This window comes from Dermochelys coriacea, chromosome 3 (assembly GCF_009764565.3).
Source record: "Dermochelys coriacea isolate rDerCor1 chromosome 3, rDerCor1.pri.v4, whole genome shotgun sequence".
NCBI lineage: Eukaryota > Metazoa > Chordata > Testudines > Dermochelyidae > Dermochelys > Dermochelys coriacea.
In genome coordinates, this window is record NC_050070.1 from 199,628,965 (window position 1) to 199,647,144 (window position 18,180).

Below are 18,180 nucleotides of genomic sequence, written 5' to 3' on the forward strand. Positions count from 1 at the left end.
CATATTTTAAACTATGCAGAGTAAATGAACCATATTTGTGCACCTTGTCCTTACACCAGCTTAAACTGTGGACCCTTACTCAATACGTACTCCATGAATAGTCCCATTGACTCAATAGCACAAGATATTATCCAGCATCACTAAGTATATCTCGCTCTAGCCCTTAGCAAAAAGTAGGCACTTCCTCATGAACTCTGATGTATACTGAGGTGAGAGTGGTTTGTCAATTTATAAGGTATGATATACTTCTTATAAATTGAACTTTTTTTTATTTGGCTGTTCAAGAGGAGTTGGAGAAAACAAAATTACATTCGGAATGTAGCTGTACCATTAGTACCCTCTTTTGCCACTATGAAAGATCTCTGTGGGTCCCCTCAATGCAGCCAATCACTGGCTATATTTGCTGCCCTCTAAATGGAGGTTAGAGATAATACAAGGTTCTTCAACATAAAGAGCAAGAGGTTAATGAAACAAATTAACACAGTGTTAGGAGAGGAGTAGGAATCAGATGGATCTCAGAAAAGATTATTCAGCCCCCCAGTCTCGTCTTTTGCAAGCCCCAAAGAAGATGAATTGCTTCACTTAAAAACAAAACCTTCCATTAGTCAAAGATGGTTAGAAAAGACAGGACAATAAAATAATACTCCAACAACGAGAGTAACTGTTGCTAGTGCAACCTGATGTTAGTTTCTCAGGAACATTCCTGTCCTACCACTTTGAACCAATATGTGGTCCAATCTACAAAGCCCAGGGCATCTGTATAGACAGAACACACCTGCTACTGCATATATTCAAGGAAGAAACAAACCTGTCGTTTCCCTTTGTGGATTTGTGGCTCTGTCTCTGGGCACTGGCCATTTCACTACCACGTCTCCAACATGACCAATCCCCCCCGCTCCACTTTCTAGCGTGATCCCAATACAATGCTGCTCCATGGCACAAAGAAGGATTGCAACCTCCCTATATAGAATATCCCTTGGCTTGCAATCTCTCACAGCAAAACTATGTTTTCTCGAGTCTTTTGAAGGTCTCGCATACCAGCGAAGGGAGTTCCCAGTTTGCCACTTAGGGTGCAGGCAAATTGTGGTAACAGTTGCTCACCCGGCTGAGTTCTTAGATTGTGATTGTCACCCTGTGGGGAATAATGCAATGTGTAGACAGCACAGTTGTCCACTAGATGGCAATCAAGTAAATAAATTCTCCTGATGTTGCTAAACTGATTTGCTTAGCAGCTATTCAGAGCACTCATTTGAAGCCCCACCAGAACAGCCAAGTGCTTTGCATATTTAGTAAGTGGAAGTTTTTATTTCATTTTGCCTTATCCTATATCCAAACAAACCAAATCATTTAAGCCGAGGGGGGAGCAAAGCCTTTCTCAAGGCTGGTGTCTGACTATCATTAGCATTTGTGAGGTAAAAGGACTCCAAGTGGGGCTAACAGAATATATAACTGGCTGCATGACATCAGCCTGACAAAAAGGGGGAGATTTTCAAAGAGATTTTTGGAGAGCAGGGCCTTTTGAGAGCATGTGCCCACCCCTATGGCCTCACCTATGGATGTGTAAGATGATGCAGCCCCAGTTGCCATTCGTTTCCTGCTGTTATATCTAATCTATGATTAGGGCTTGGCTACACTTGCGAGTTACAGTGCAATAAAGGAGCCCCGGGCGCACTAGCTCAGTACCCGTCCACACTGGCAAGGTACGTAGAGCGCTCTGACTCCACGGCTACAAAGCTGCTGGTACTCCACTTCGGCGAGTGGAATAACATTTGCTGCGCCTTGGCTACAATGCCCGGACGTCAGTGTGAACGAGGTGTTGCATTACTGTGCTCTGATCGGCCTCTGGAAACGTTCCATAATCCCCTTAAGTCAAGTGGCCACTCTTGTCATTGTTTTTGAATTGCTGTAGGAATGTGGATGTGACTTTTGAAAGCTCTGTTTCTGACATCCAGCTGCTTATCTGCTCCGAGACAAAGCAACCATTAGTGTGGAATGCTGTGTGTGAGAGAGAGAGAGGCGGGGGAGTGAGAGGGGTCTGCTGCTGTCTGAACTTACAAGACAGCATGCTGACATGCTCTCAGCCCCCCAAAACCCACTCTCTTTCCCCCCAACATACACACAACACACTCCCTGTCACGCTCCACCCCCCTCCCATTTGAAAAGCACATTGCAATCATTTGCATGCTGGGATAGCTGCCCATAATGCAATGCTCCCAATGCCGCTGTAAGTGCTGCAAATATGGCCACTCCAGTTCGCTTGAAGCTGTCAGTGTGGACAGACTGCAGCACTTTCCCTGCTGTGCTCTATGAAGGCTGGTTTAACTCAAAGCGCTCTACATCTGCAAGTGTAGCCATGCCCCAAGGGTGTGAGACAGTGGGGAAAGGAGGAGGTGAGGAGTGTGGGGCCGTGCAGGCAATCAGAACCAAAGTTACTGTGGTAAGTAACCATTTTATCTTCTTTGAGTGTTGTTTGCATGGATCCTCACTGGTGGCAATTAACAAGCACTCCCCAGGCGCTGAGGAGATGATCTGAGGAGCCTTATGTCTTGTCTACACATGGAGATATTCCAGAAAAGATAAAGTGGATTAAGCTAAACAGAAACTGTTTAGGATCTTTAAGTGCTATGTCAAAAGAAAGAATAATAAACATTAGGATGGCTTTCCTGAACTGAGCTTCTGATCTAGAGGCTGAGTCTCTCCCTATAGGTTAGGAACGAACTCTAGGTGGCAGCTTTACACAAAGCAATATTGGAGACATTTCAGGGGTAAAACGTTGTCAGTTCATAACTATGTGGGGCTGAAACTTGGAACACAATGTTAGTCAAATCCTGGTACACTTTATAAATAACCCCCAGACCTCCCCCCCCAGCAAAAGACACAGGCTTTTTTCCTTTGTGTTCTCTACCTCCTACACTATAATTTTCTATTTCCCCTCCCTCCAATTTCTCTCTCTAACACACACATTTTGTGATTTTAAAATTTATCACCTTAATATTTTCCTACCTCTCTCTCTTGTGCTTTCCTCCATCCCAGCCACATCTCTACACACAGAGCTTGGAAATTTTGCCAGACATCTAATAGCCACAGTTCCCAGAACCTTCCTTGGGGCTGCATTTTTTTGCACCAGGCTCTAACTAGTAGTTGTCTGATAAATATAAAATCTCCCCAGACTAGCTCTGGCTCCTGCAAGGGAGAACTAGTATTTTCCCTTCCCATTTTCACCTCCCACACAATATCCTCTAGGATTCTGCAGTGGAGCTCTACTTCTTCTGCAGCTTTCTCCCTCTAGCTTTCCGGCTGCTGCAAAGAAGTCTCTATTTCCTGACGATGCTGCCTTGCCCCAGACTCTGTTTTCGAGTCTTCCTCATGAATGAATAATTCTAGTGCCCATCTTTGCTTCTGCTTGTAGCTCCCCAAAGCAGTGCCAAAGAAAAAATTGATTACCAGATGTTTGTCAACGTAACTACTGCCCATAGGGTTCTGAATAGCAGTTTTCACTCTGCTGAGGGCTGTGAGCTTTGGGACAGCTTTAAGTAGCAAAGTCCTTGGAGTCCACCCCCAGACAGCATTGCATTATTTACCCTTGGTTGGTACTTGGAAGGTGAACTTACAACCATAAGGGCTAGTACTCTTCTCGCCACCCCCCCCCCCCAAAAAAAACATTGATTCTGTGAAAGTTAAGGATACTCACTCAGGAACACTTCCTGCTCACACTTGGCAAGTCACATGGATTTTTCAAGTGGGTGAGTACAGACACAGCATGGCAGAAAGAAGATATACCAGAAAGTTACCAGGTTTCAGAGTAGCAGCTGTGTTAGTCTATATCTGCAAAAAGAAAAGGAGGACTTGTGGCACCTTACAGACTAACACATTTATTTGAGCATAAGCTTTCAAGTGAGCTGTAGCTCATGAAAGCTTATGCTCATATAAATGTGTTAGTCTCTAAGGTGCCACAAGTACTCCTTTTCTTTTTGCAGAAAGTTACCACAATCCTTTTTCTGTGACAATGTCTGCATGTGTCATAAGAAAAAGGAATTGCCAGACTGGACCAGATCCATAGTCCATCTAGACCAGTATCCTGGCTCTCTGACAGTGGCCAGCCCCAGATGCTTCAAAGGAAGGTTCAAGAAACCCCACAGTAGGTTGGGGGGGGGAAGGATAATGGGCCTCCAGATGAAGGTCTCATCCTGATCTCTAATTGATAGAGGCTGGCTTATATCCTGAAGCATGAAGTTTTATATCCCTTCCAAAATTCCTGTTAGTATCAACTATTATACCTCTGGATATTCTTGTTATCCACTGCAATGGAACATGTTCCCCTCAACTTTTCACTACCTGGTTGATATACTGGGGCTACCGCTGATAGGCTAGTAGTACTGATAAGAAACCAGAAAAAGACAAGGCTCCGTCCAATGGTTTCTGGAGATTTTAACAATGTATCAGTTAATAAGGCTGTTATAGGGCTGGACCAGAGGCACCACCAGTGGGAATTTTCCAATTGTCTAGGATAGACACAAGTTGTGCATATGTCTGTCTGAAAATAAGTCTGTAAATTAAAATATAATATTGAAGGGGAAAGGATTGTGTAGCATCAGCCGAAAGTTTGCAAGTTGTCCACACATGTCTTGTGAAGCATTTAAATCCAGCTAGATTTGGAGTCTCTCTCACCCTCTCTCTTGTAGTGACATTTAGATTTCACTTTGTCAGAATTACTCCATCTGAGTTTTGAAAGCATTTTATACTTCTTTAATTGTGGAATTAGAGAGAAAACATGGCTTTGTCAATAGACAGGATCTTTTGGATGCCTTCTACTATTTTATTTGGGGGAAGACGGGGATCAATGTCCTAGCTTGCTGCACTATTTGTACAATGCTAATCTTGATGTATAGGGTGGTTTCTGAATACACCTTGCACATGTTTTCCCTATAGTAATTCAGGAAGTATGTGGCCCAGAAAACTTTCTGTTGATTCATGGAAGTGTAGTGTAAGTATTCCCCTTCATTTTGATAACCATTTCCAGCAGCCAACAAAAACGTAACAGCAACATACTATTCACCCCTTGCCCTTCTCTCCAATGTATCTCGTATACATGCACAATCAGAGAAGTCAGAGTGAAAGTAAATGAGATCTAAACAGTTTAATCAAGGCGGTTACACTACACGTAAAAGGAGAATGAACTAGACAGTGGGGAGCAGTCACTTTCTCCAACGATTAACAACAGCTTCCTCATTCACATGTAGGCACGCTTTGAAAATGTCATTCACAAGGCTGCCAACCAATCTGGTTTTGTTCTGGCAACAAACAATACAGAAGGAATGTTTTCGTCACTAGTTGAGTATTATGTGGCACAAAGGTCTTTGACTTTTTGTACTATGTTTACAATGCTGTAATACCAGGTTAAATACTATGCTGGGGTAAACTGGCGCAGCTCCAGTGGAATGGTGCCAGTTTACTTCAGCAGAGAATTTGACTCCATTCTCATGTTTAATAAGTGACTTTTTTAGAGTGCCGTGTTACGACCCATTGCTGTTTGCCTTCCTGGTTGACCTTATCTTTAGAGCTCTCACAACTTCTTAGCTGGATTCAATTCTGCTCTTTGCCCCCTGGTTTCCATGGATGGGGAACAGCAGAAGGTCCTTGACACAGTGACATCCTCCAACTGAGGGCAAGTACCAGACCCCTTTCAGAGGGCTGTTTGCTCCCCTCATCAGCCATGACACAAACCAGTTCCCATTCCCTACAGGGAATGAGTATCGCCTACTTCCTGCTGAGGTTGTGGGAAAGTGATTTTTTAAAAAAAAAAAAGACAAAATCACTTTACAATTTTAGAGTCAAATTAATGCTCATGAAATCCTCTGCACAGACTGTACCAGATGCAGTTTCCTGTTTCACCATAGAGCCAATACAACACAGGGAACCTTCCCCATATACCCAGCAATGTGACTTGGACAACAGGTAGATCAATTGACCTATTTCCACTAAGTGTGAGAATGAAAGCACAAGTCTAACATTTGGCTTACATGTGGCCATGAGCTTAACAGTTCAAACATCAAGGCCCTGACCCAGCAAAGCACTTAAGCATGTGCATAACAGTAAACAAATGAGTAGTTTCATTAAAGTCAATCGGACTATTCATATACTTCAAGCTATGCACATGCTTAAGTGCTTTGCAGTTTTGAAGCTGAAGGCTGATATGTCTAGACAAACTGGAACAATAGGTTTAAATATCTGAAAAAGACTAAGTTTCTGAGGCAGTTAAATGAAGAACCATTTAAATTACTAAAGTCTTGTCCATACTTAAAATATTACAGCGCCACAACTGTGCTGCTGTAGCGGTTCAGTGTAGACACTACCTACGCCAAAGGAAGGGCTTCTCCAATCAGTGTAGGTTATCCACTTCCCAAGAACTGGTAGTTAGGTAGACTGAAGGATTCTTCTGTCGACCTACTACTGTCTACACTGGGGGTTAGGTCAGTATATCTGCATCTCTCAAGGGTGTCAATTTTTTATATCCCTGAGAGGCATAGCTAAACCAATGTAAATTCCTAGTATAGTGTCGATCTTTTGGGCAAGGCATTCCCTATATACACATAACAAATGTAAGGATGTGGAGTAGCCAGCTACAATGCTACTATCCTCTGACACAGTCCATTTTGCAAACTAGATAGCACCTAAACATATTTTTAAAATGATGTCAAAGCCCTGGACACACTATTTTTAAAATTCACTTAAGTCACATTTACAAAGCAAACCACAACTTGCTATAAGACAACTGCATCCCAAATGGGTTTACCGTGTAGATGGGGCTTTCAAAAAGGGGATTCTGTCTGTCCTGCTGGATGTGTGCCAGTTGGCTGCCACACTGTCCAGCCATGCTGCATTTCAGTAATGTGTCACATGTACCGCTGTGGAAACCGCTTGGATGAAAAAGTATTCCATACGTGTAAAACTACTATTAATAGTTATTGGATGGCGAAAGTCAATTGGTAGGTAGGTTCTGGATTTGATTTATGAAATCTGTTCATAAGAACATCCAAAATAGCAGCTTTATAGCAAGGGTATTTATCTATATGGCTTCCTATGTGGGGATGGGTTGGGGGTTGAAGATCAGAAACTTTAAGTACACAGAGTTTTACAAAATGTTCATACTATTTCACAATGAAAAGGGTCCTCTAGGTATAATTCAGGTTAAGGTCCAGGCAGAATGGGGTTAACTGAGAAACTATATATAATGCTTCAAAAGGTTCCCACCGTTTCATAATGATAAGCATTGTCTTACTTACTGTAATTCTGGTTAAGGCGATAAGGCTCAAAATGGGTAAACTAGCCAGCTTTTAAAGAAAACTAGACTGGCTTTGGCAAATCAAATCCCTAATCTAGGGAACAATGGGTTACATAGAAAGAACCTGATGAGCTTCCAGTGGTGTTTGCTGAGGTGCTTAAGGGAATTACCTAATTTTCCATCTGCAGTTTGGTGTTTGTGGAACTAGTTAGCTATTGCTGTTAGTTTTGCTCCACATTCTTTACCGAGAATATCAACTCTGATGTATCATAAACCCACAACAGCAGGCTGATTAGATGTTAGCTCACTGGGAGAAGGGAGGAGAAAGTGTATGATGGCTCCTTGACAAGTGATCAGGTGAGGACGGGGTATTAATTTATCAACATATGGGTCAAAAATCAAAGTGACATCTTCAGCATTCTTTTAGGAACTGTGATCTGAATCACATTCCCTGAATGGATCTCTTCTTTCAAGTGCTATGGGAAATAGCACAAAATAATCAGGGGGTGAATGTGGAGATGGTGTGTGTGGGTGGGGAGTTGAGAGCCATTGGGTTTTGGTGGTTAGAGGTCATCCTTCAAAATGTCATGCAGCAGGAAAAGTGTGACTGGGATAAGTTACTGAGTAGAGCACAGTGCAAATCTAAGGAAGAGGTCAGAGATCAAGAGAGACAGAAGTATAAAAATACTGCCTAGTATGTCTAAATCTCTAAGGTTGGATCACTGAATGTTAGTAAGCACATCAGATGGTAAATTTATAAATAGTTACTTTTGTAAAAATGTTTTGAATCAGGCTTATTCATCAGGCTAATAATGAGGCTTATTAATCAGGTTACGGAATTGCTTCTTGGCCAATTAAAATGATGCGAATAATGACACTATATCTTATAATTATAGTGCACCTTTCATCGTATGTTTTTATAAACATATACATAATTAAATGACTTCACTCACCTCTGGGATGGGGCAAAGTAGTAACTGATTACACAGTACCTGTACATGGCATGATACAGAAGAGTGGAGAATAGCAATTGAAATTGAAGGAGGTATTTAGGTAGACAATATACAGTAACTGTGTTATAATTTTTACAACAGCAGTTTGCAAGTATAGCAAGTACCACAAATGCCACAGCAGCATTAATTAAGTAAAAGGCAGTGTTGTCAATGTTTTAAAAGACCATGTAACAGGATGACTGCCCTTTAAAGGGAGATGGGTCCAGCCCCATCTGTGACACACTTGACTCACCTGCCCAGGTGGAGAAAATGAGCAAAGTCACCTGACAGGCAAGTCATGTTGCTAAATTGGGCCTTCTGAGGGGAGAAATACAACAGAAGCCTATGGACAGCCAAAGAGAGAGAAGGAAAGACCCAGGCAGAAAGCCCTGGGAGTTGATGCTCAACAGAAAGCAGGGAGAGGTTGAAATGAACAGAAAGACCACATGAATTACTGCACACAGAAAGACTCTCCCTAGCTCCTATGCAGAAGGCCTGGGGATGCACCCTACAGGGAGCGGAAGCTAGCTAGGGAAGCTGCAGTGTGGTGGGCAAGTCTGCTAGAGCAAAATCTCAGCAGGGACAGGCCTAAGAACCCTACACCAAGGACTATGAGCCAGCTAGGATGTTGGATGGGAGTTCTTATGTCTCCTTTGTTAATAAATCTAGGACACAAGAAAGAGAGTTACTTGACACATGAAAGCCTATGTTAAAGTTACTGGGGAGCGACTAGCCTGAAGCCAGACCAGTAAGTGGTGCTGGTGCAGACCTCTGTGCAACAACAGAGTTATAATGTAGCATTATATCAGTCTTGTCCTAAAATCCTATTTTGGTGAAGTCAGTATGTGGGCAGATGCTTATATCCCAGCTTTCTGGATCCTTGAAAAAACCTGCCAGAAATTTAGGGTGGGATTTTCAAAAGTGCTCTTCATTAGCTTAAGTCTGCTCCCACTGACTTCGTTGGTAACAGAGTTAAGCCAGCACTGAGCACTTCTGAAACACTGTAGTCTTTTGTGCTGATTTTCTGTTGCAATTGTAAATAAATGTTTCCAGAACTGTAGGGAATAACAGCAACATGCCAAACCAGAAGAGTGGTTATGGTGAGAAATATTTTTGAAAATTTAAGCTCCTACATGGCTAACCAGGGCACTCGTCATGGTCATGGTCTTTTGTCAGCTGCAAACTGTCATTGTATACATTTAATTTTCTTCCCTCCAAAATTAGAAATCATATATAGCTTTGAGAGGCTAATGCCCTGCCCCTTATCAAATATTCTCAAATAAGTGATGGCAAAATTTGTATAAGCAGTTTTGTCTGGTTGGAACATCTTTGCTACCAAACATCTCCAGCATCAATACTCACTGTTGTGTTTGAAGATTCTAATGGTAGCACCGGAAAGTCTTGCACCAAGAACAAGAGAAGTGTGGTTCAACTCATCACTTAAAATGAGGCAACCCTGTGGAGAAGGCTCACAATAAGTATCCACATAAACCTTTAGAATATTCACAAGTTAATGCGAGTGTATAGATCACATATTACCAACCAAACTGCCATGCTTAAATGTGAATTGGAAAATTTCTTAAGTCTTGGGGTATTTGGACCCAATATTCTGTTTCAGGGACATATATAAATCTTGGGGACAGATTCCTGAATATTCCAAGGTGGTGAAAGGAGGCCAGATACTGTCCGTACGTAGCCAGCAGTGAATTATGCTGGTGGAGGGGAGCTGTTTTGAACCCAGTGAACCTGGCTCCTGTGTCTACTGCTTCCTTTCCTCAGTGAGTTGTGGGCAGAGTGCAGCTCCACTGATCCTCCTCTGCTGTAAGATCCCATAAGGACCATATGTCAGTGAGGTAAGTCAGAGTAACATTCTGGAGCTGGAGCCAGCATACTGGTCTTACAGAATCACGAGTTGAAACTGGCTTGTTGCATTATACCTATACTGTATCTGAGTGGTGCTTGGGCACAGGAGAGATCTGTCTGTCTGTCTCTTTCACCCACACACACTTTATCTTTAGTAACTTTTACAGTCACTAATTCCATTCGTTAAGAACTCATTTTCCTTTTAAAAATCCTCAGTGAAATGTATGAAAAATTAATATTGCATCATCTGTTATATTAGCAAAATTCAAACCAGATTCAAACTGGAACCGTATCTTGTCCCTGCTTTAATCCTAAGCATTATGCTGTGGTCTTTTGTTACATGACCACAATGCAATGCATCATTTTGCAAACATTTATTTTGCAAATACAGGTTAACTAAGTAGAAATATTTCACATGTGGATGCGCTAAAATCTACCTTGAGCTATGCATGTGGAACTCACTCTGAAATAATAGGAATTGTGCGTATGTATCTGGAGGTCAGGATGAAGCTACTACATTAAATTATGGAGGTAAATTAAATGAGAAGTCGCCATAATATAGGGCAATAATTCAACATCAAGAACACTCACTTACCCTGCTGTAACTGTGGTTCTTCAAGATGTTGTAATCAGTGCGGATCTCACTCCCCATGCACATGAGCTCTGAATCTTTTGCTTGGCAGGGACCAGCAGGGCCACACTTTGAGCCCCCTCATAGTTCTGTGCAAAAGCATAAAGGGTGGAGTGGCATAGACACTGGCCCTCAGTTCCCTCTCAACTCAAAGCCCATGTCAGCTGAGTACTCCGAAAGGGGTGGAGGGCGGGTCATGAGATCCACACTGACTACAACATCTCGAAAAAACACATTTAACGTAGGGTAAGTAACCATTCTTTCTTCTTCGAGTATTTGTAGATCCCACTGTAGGAGAAGACAAGCAATTTCTTCTACCAGAAGGAGGGCATGAGAAGCATTAGCTGCATCACTTGAATAGAGATCGGAGCACAGCTTTCCCAAATTTCATATCTGATCCAGTAGCCAAGTCCAGCTACATCTGATCTGGCAGCCAAGTGAATGGGTTTCTCTATGTAGCAGTCAGAACTGCATTGGCCAGTAGGGGCTAAAATGATGAGACTTATCTGATCCCATCTTACTTTGATGATCACTCTGGGATTGTTGAGAAGGTGTAAAAGCTACCATGGGTTCATTGTAGAAGGGAGACATCTGGTGAAAATCCTGGATTCGTGTCTCCCCTGGAATAGAAGTTCAGGCACTTTGCAATGTCTTGGGTGGCGAACAAATCTCTTAACAGAGTGCCACTCTGGAGAAATACTGAGTTGACGGTGGGTCTCGTTTCTTTCCAATCCAAGCCAGATCCATCCGTAACATGTGGTCTGGCAAAGGATTCCAAGCTCATGGGATGCATGCGCCCCTACAGTGGGATCCACACTGACACATACTTGAAGAAGACTACTAGAGATTCTGCTCCTTCCTTCCCAGACAGTACCTCTGAGTATCCCAAGACTGCAACATGAAGCTCAGATTCTACAAATGAGGAACATAATTTTCCCATTATTGTGTCCCTGCATTGTACCCCAAATTTCCCTCCATTAGACTATCGGAGAAAGTTTTTTTAAATATAAATTTCAATAAAATATATTTTTCACAAATATGACTGTTATTTTACCCTAGAACATAGTTCTCTCCCTTCTCAGGTGCTCCAGGCACTTTGCTTTCAACCTCATGCTTCACAAGGCCCTTAGCATTAATGTTCAAACAAACACTACACTCTGGGATATCAACAATCAGCTCCAAGAAGGATGCAATCTGTTGTTTCACAATCATGTCTAACTCAAGTAAGGTTACAAATTTCCCTAACAGTCCAAACATACTGTGGTTCATCAAGTCATCATTGGACCAACCTTCTGTAGGATAGTCTAAACTTTGTGCTTGTGTTTATGGACAGTTTTCTTGCAATGGTGGTCTGAGATTTATGTAATATCAATATTGAGTCCCTCACAAAGCATTTCTCATTTCCCAAAACCTAGCCCAATTCTCTTCTCATTTCAGTTTTATGCTGGTGTGGCTCCACCAACATCAATTGCTTTACACCTAGGTAAGCAGGAGGAGAATCCGTTCCACTATTTAATTCTTACAACAGCTTTCTGAGACGGGAGGCAAAAACTATTCACATTTTAGAGAAGGGTAAATGGAGGGAAAGAGGCTAAGAACTTACATTGGTACTTAAATACAAGAGTGGTAAATGCCTTAGCAACCCCCAGGAGTGACTGACAGAGAGCATGATGAAATGGTGAACCCGAGGTGAAGAAGAGCATCAGTGTCAGAACTCAGAAGTTCCTGGTATCTAGTCTTGTGTTCAGACTAAGCCTCACCATTTATTGCGTATTTGAAGTAGTGTAACTGTAGGCAAAACAATTAGCAGGCAATAGTCATACTCACCTTCCCAACCAGCAATGGAATATTCATAGAGTTAGTAGCAAAGCCCATGCCAAACACCATAGCTGCTTCCACATCAAGAAACCGGGCCACCAGGTTCTCTAGTTCTACGTGTTTGTCAAGGTTACCTGGATTAAGAATTACAAGGCATTTTAACATCTCATTACTATATAAATTGTATATAATTCACAAGGAAGGAAGGATACAAAGCAAGAAAGATCTGGAAATATGTATTTAATTACATTGATGCTTCAGATCTGACAAAGATTTTCCATTTATATCTTGCACACCTGAGACAAAATGTAAAACAGAAGAATTCAGATGAATTATAATTCGGCCAAGGAGGTGACCGACATCTATTGTTAAAGTAGCACCACACTTTTCTCGACAGCCTCCTGTTTTCACATTCGAATAACTTTCTGAAATGTTCACCCCTTAGTCTTTATATTTTCCATGCTGTCTTTAAAAAAAAATCACCTTCAGAAAGAAAACTGTCCTTAGTTATTTTTGAGTTTTGGTAAAAGGGGAAACAAACGAACAACACCCTCCCCCACTTTTCCCTCTATAAAAAGAGGTGGCGGGAATCATAATCATACTTTGGTAGAGAGGGATAAAGAAAAATGTTTCTTCTGCATATTTTTCCATTTTGAAAACTGTGAAGCAGCAAAAACCTCTTCTGCCACTAATATTTAACTGAAGAGCAGAGAACTCAACCCTTCACAATCCATTCATCTCAATCAGGTGTGAAAGATCTGGTAGCAGGAAAACAGCCTTAATTATTATTTTTTATTTGTATAATGGTAGTGCCTCTAGAGAGCCCAATCAAATATCAAGGCCCAACTGTGCTAAGTGCTGTACAAACAAATAAAAATGAGAGTTTCTGCTCCAAACCTAGGGTAACCAGGTGTCTGGTTTTCAACCGCAACACCGGTCGAAAAGGGACCGGGCGGCTCCAGTCAGCACTGCTGACCAGGCCGTTAAAAGTCTGGTTGGTGGTGCTGCGGAACTAAGGCAGTCTAGTCCCTACTTGTCCTGGCACCATGTTGCACTTCGGAAGTGGCCAGCAGCTCTGGCTCCTAGTCACTGCCCCCACCCTGAGCACTGGCTTTGCATTCCCATTGGCCGGGAACTGCGGCCAATGGGAGCTGCAGGGACGGTGCCTGCGGGTGAAAGCAGCGCACAGAGCCGCCTATCATACCTCTGCCTAGGAGCCTGACCTTCTGGTCGCTTCCGGGGTGCAGCACAGAGTCAGGACAGGCAGGAAGCCTGCCTTAGTGCCCCCCATGCCACTGACCAGGAGCCACCAGAGGTAATTCCGTGCCCCAACCCCAAGCCCCAACCTGCTGCCCCAGCCCTGAGGCCCCCCCATAGCTGCAACCCTTTCCGGCACTCAAACTTCTCATCCCTGGCCCCACCCCAGAGCCTGCAAACCGAGATGGAGCCCTCACCCCAACCCACTGTCCCAGCCCAGAGCCACCCCACATCCTTAACCCCTCCGCCTCACCCCCAGCCTGGAGCTTCCTCCTGCACCCCAAACCCCTCATCCCTGGCCCCACCCCAGAGCCCGCACTCCCAGCCAGAGCCCTCACCCACTCCTACACCCCAACCCACTGCCCCAGCCTGGAGCCCCCTCCACCAGCCCAGACCCCCCCATCCCTGGTCCCACCCCAGAGCCTGCACTCCCAGTTAGAGCCCTCACCCCCCCCCCCCCAACTCCACCATGCACCAGCCCAGTGAAAGTGAGTGAGGGTGGGGGACAACAGGCCACCAAGGGAGGGGGAATGTAGTGAGCGGGGGGGGGAGGCAGGACCTTGGGGAAGAGGTGGGACATGGGGTGTGGCCTCAGGGAAGGGTTGGGGCTAAGGTATTTGGTTTTGTACAACTAGAAAGTTGGCAACCCTACTCCAGACAGATCATATTCTTAGGATGATATCAAAAGCAATAGGGAACAGACAGAAGCATATGGGGCGGCTAGTGGTAGGATAAGATATGAAGCAACTTTGCATAAAAAATAGTATTCTCAACTTGCTATCTACTTAGCCACTAGCGTGGTAGTGTTCTGTAGGCATCCTGGCAGAGATAAGTCTTAAGGAGCAATTTGAGGGAGGAAGGGAGGTATTTTTATGGGTTTTGACAGCGTTTTCCCCAGGAACATGGTTAGGGAGCATAGGATAAAGTGTGACAATGCTGAAGGAACGAGTGGACCTATGCATGATAATGGCTCATGTCACCTGCAGAGCAGAGGTGAAGTTGGTGTCATGACAGAACAGTAGGTTTGGTAGTGAGGCAGAGCTAAATGATGAAGGGAACTGAAGGTGAAGACAAGAAGCTTTTGTTTGATCTGGTGGAGACAGGTGAACAAATGGAGGGATAATGAGAGTGGTGAGCCAGAAAGGTGATCTTACCTGTCATAATTAAAAACCAACTATTAAATGGCCTCATTGTGGTTCCAGCAGCAATTATAACTCAGCTGGTTGTACTGAGGTATTGTTTTCTATTCCTGTTTTTCTTTTCACATATATACAGTAGCTTAAAGGAACATCGACTTAAAAAAAATGTATGTCTGCTGAAAAAAATGGCATGTCCATCTTTCCCACTCTGGTCAGTTGTCCTAACAGTAGTTCTTGTAGGTATGTTTTTGTCACTCTTAGATGGAACAGAAAAGGGCAGCATCTCTGGTATTTCTTTAACCTGCCTTTGTTGACTTTGCTAGGATGATAGACTGAACAATTTGAGATTCACCCATCACTATTTGTGAATGACAAATCCCAGCAATGGAAGGTAGGTGCCAATAAAATGCAGTCACTCTATAGAACTATTGGATATAAATCCAAACTGCAAACCAGAACCACCCCTGAATTTGGTGGGTTTTGTTTTGCAAAACCCAAACCTGACTCACAAGGATTTGCAACACCAGCCCTGGCTTTGCACATCTCTAATTATGATGGAACTACCGTAGGTGGTGGGTGAGGTGTTACGGAAGAAGTATGATGCATAGACCAGATCTTATCAATGAAAGGCTAGTGACAAAATCATACGGGGGTGGGAAAAACAGAGTTGATTCAGATTTGGCCTACTTAAGATTCTTGAGTTTTAAAATGAGAGGATATTAAATGTATTAAAACCAGTCATTTAAATATGTAGTTATATAGGAGGATTTCCCAGCATGGAAAGGTCCCCAGGGGTGCCCAGCCAGTTACACTAGTTATACCTACCCTTAGCCACTCAACTCTCTAGTGTGGGATGCATGTCCAGTGGAATGGGGTTTGGCTAGATCACTGGCATTCTGACAATCCCCAGCTAGTGAATCTGCCATTACTAGAAGGTGCAAGTTATAGCAACCCTAGGACAGTTCTGTTTTACTGGGGTTAGACTGGTCCCATGATCAGGGCAGCACAAAGTCACCTTGATGTTACATTTCCCCTACATCCCACCAGGCTCCGCACTGATTGCAGCCCCGCCTGACCAGAGAACTGGGGCCACAGAGCTTTCCCAATCAGGTGGCATAAGTGGTCTATTTAAATAACAAAGTTAAAAGTCTTATTCACTTTTCATTATCCGTGCTAGCACAATGCTGTATTTAATTTGTTTTTTAAATTAAATTCTTTCCACTGGATTTAAAAAAAAATAGTAAGGAAAATGTTCTTACCCCTGGATTTAATAAAAGCTGATTTCAAAACAAATCCCTTAAATCTGGGGCCAAAACTGAACTGACCGAATAATCCTGACATCCCAATACAAGTCACAGGCCTAAATTTTAAAACATCAGTGGTAATTGTGAGATTTCAACCTGAGTCACATGAAATAGTCCTGATTTTCAGACTTACCCACTCTCTGAAAATCAGGCCCTTTTTAAAGGTAGACACCCACAAATTGAGACATCCTAAATCATTAGTCACATCTGAAACTTCAGGTCATAAATACTGCAATTGTTTTGAAGGGTATAACTAAGTTTACATTAGCTTTAGTTTCTTATCACTATATCATCTTCAAGGCAGTAACTGTCTCATCCTGTGTTTGTACAGCACTTGTGGCAATAGGACTTGATCCTGAATCGGACCTTTGGGCACAATTTTAATATAAAAAATAAAATAAAAATAGTAACACAACCACCACTTCCCGCCAGAACATGCTGCTAAAATGTCACGTGCAGCCCTAAAGCCTGAAAAAAGTAAAGTGCTATTGTAATTTAAATGTGGACATGGAAATTTAGATTTTCCCTTAACAATCAAAGAAATTAAAAGATCAATCAAATAATAATAAAAAATAGAACAAAACGACAACTGATTTTTGGTTAAGCACCAAAATTTAAACTCTCCCCACAACCCCCTCTGATACAACTCAAACCCAACTTATTCTGTGTGGGCTAAATCTAGTCCTTTGCTCTTAGACTGAGTAGCAATGGGGGAATTTCAAAAGGGGATGGGGAATAAATTCTGCATGGCTGCTACAGAGCCGTAATAATGCAGTAGACCCTGCTGCTTCTGGGTGCCAGCTCCAAAGGGGAAAATGGCCAGTAGATCCATACAGCAATAGAACCACCAAATGTTTAACTACAGAGCCCCCAGACAGCTAAACTTTGTAGTGTGCAGTGGTGCAGATTCTCATTCAGGATGTACAGCTTGTCCCTATTTTTAAAACAAGAGGAAAATTCACTTTCAGACTGAAAATCCCAAAAGCCTCCCACAGATCCATCGATCCCAAGGCCGGTAAAGATCATTGTGATTATCTAGTCTGACATCCTATATAACACATATATAACATCCTATATATAATACAGGCCATAAAACTTCTCCAAAATAATTTCTAGAGCAGATATTTTAGAAAAACATCCAATCTTGATTTAAAAGTTGTCAGTGATGGAGAATTCACCAGAACCCTTGGTAAATTGGTCCAATGATCCAATGTCCAATTGGTCCAATGGTCCAACATTTTACTGTTAAAACGTATGCCTTATTTCCAGTCTGAATTTGTCCAGCTTCAAGTCCCAGCCATTGGATTGTGTTATACCTTTCTCTGCTAGATTGATGAGGCCATTTTTAAATATTTGTGCCCCAGGTAGATACTTATAGACTATAATCAAATCACCCCTTAATCTTTCCTTTGTTAAGATAAATAGATGGAGCTCCTTGAGTCTATCATTTTAAGGCAGGTTTTCTAATCCTTTAATCATACTCATGGCTCTTCTCTGAACCCTCTCCAATTTCTCAACATCCTTCTTCAATTGTGGGCACCAGAACTGGAAACAGCATTCCAGCAGTGGTTGCACCAGTGCCAAATACGGAAGTAAAATAATCTCTACTCCCACTCGAGATTCCTCTGATGATGCATCCCAGTACTGCAGTAGCCCTTTTGGCCCTAGTCTTGAACAGGGAACTCATGTTTAGCTGATGAGCCCCAAATCTTTTTCAGAGTCACTGCTTCCCAGGATAGAGTCCCCTATCCTGTAAGTATGGCTTATGTTCTTTGTTCCTAGATGTATACATCTATGTGTATGTATTGAATACTATTTTCTAAGATATACTGAAAAAGTATCTTGCATGGTGGGAAAAAAAACAAGATAAAAAAAAGAATTAAGTGATTGGCTT

At 42.6% G+C, this 18,180-nt stretch overlaps 1 protein-coding gene across 3 annotated transcripts in view; it reads right to left on the reverse strand.

Moving 5' to 3' along the window:
• The window catches only part of SPTLC3 (serine palmitoyltransferase long chain base subunit 3), a 120,292-nt gene that overhangs the window by 41,900 nt on the left and 60,212 nt on the right, over window positions 1-18,180 (reverse strand). For all 3 annotated transcript variants that reach the window (XM_038396209.2, XM_038396212.2, XM_038396210.2), the window contains exons 5-6: window positions 12,596-12,720; window positions 9,637-9,730 (exon numbers count right to left, since the gene is read on the reverse strand). In XM_038396209.2, the coding sequence (XP_038252137.1) occupies window positions 9,637-9,730; window positions 12,596-12,720 (219 nt within the window). The remainder of the gene's footprint in view (window positions 1-9,636; window positions 9,731-12,595; window positions 12,721-18,180) is intronic.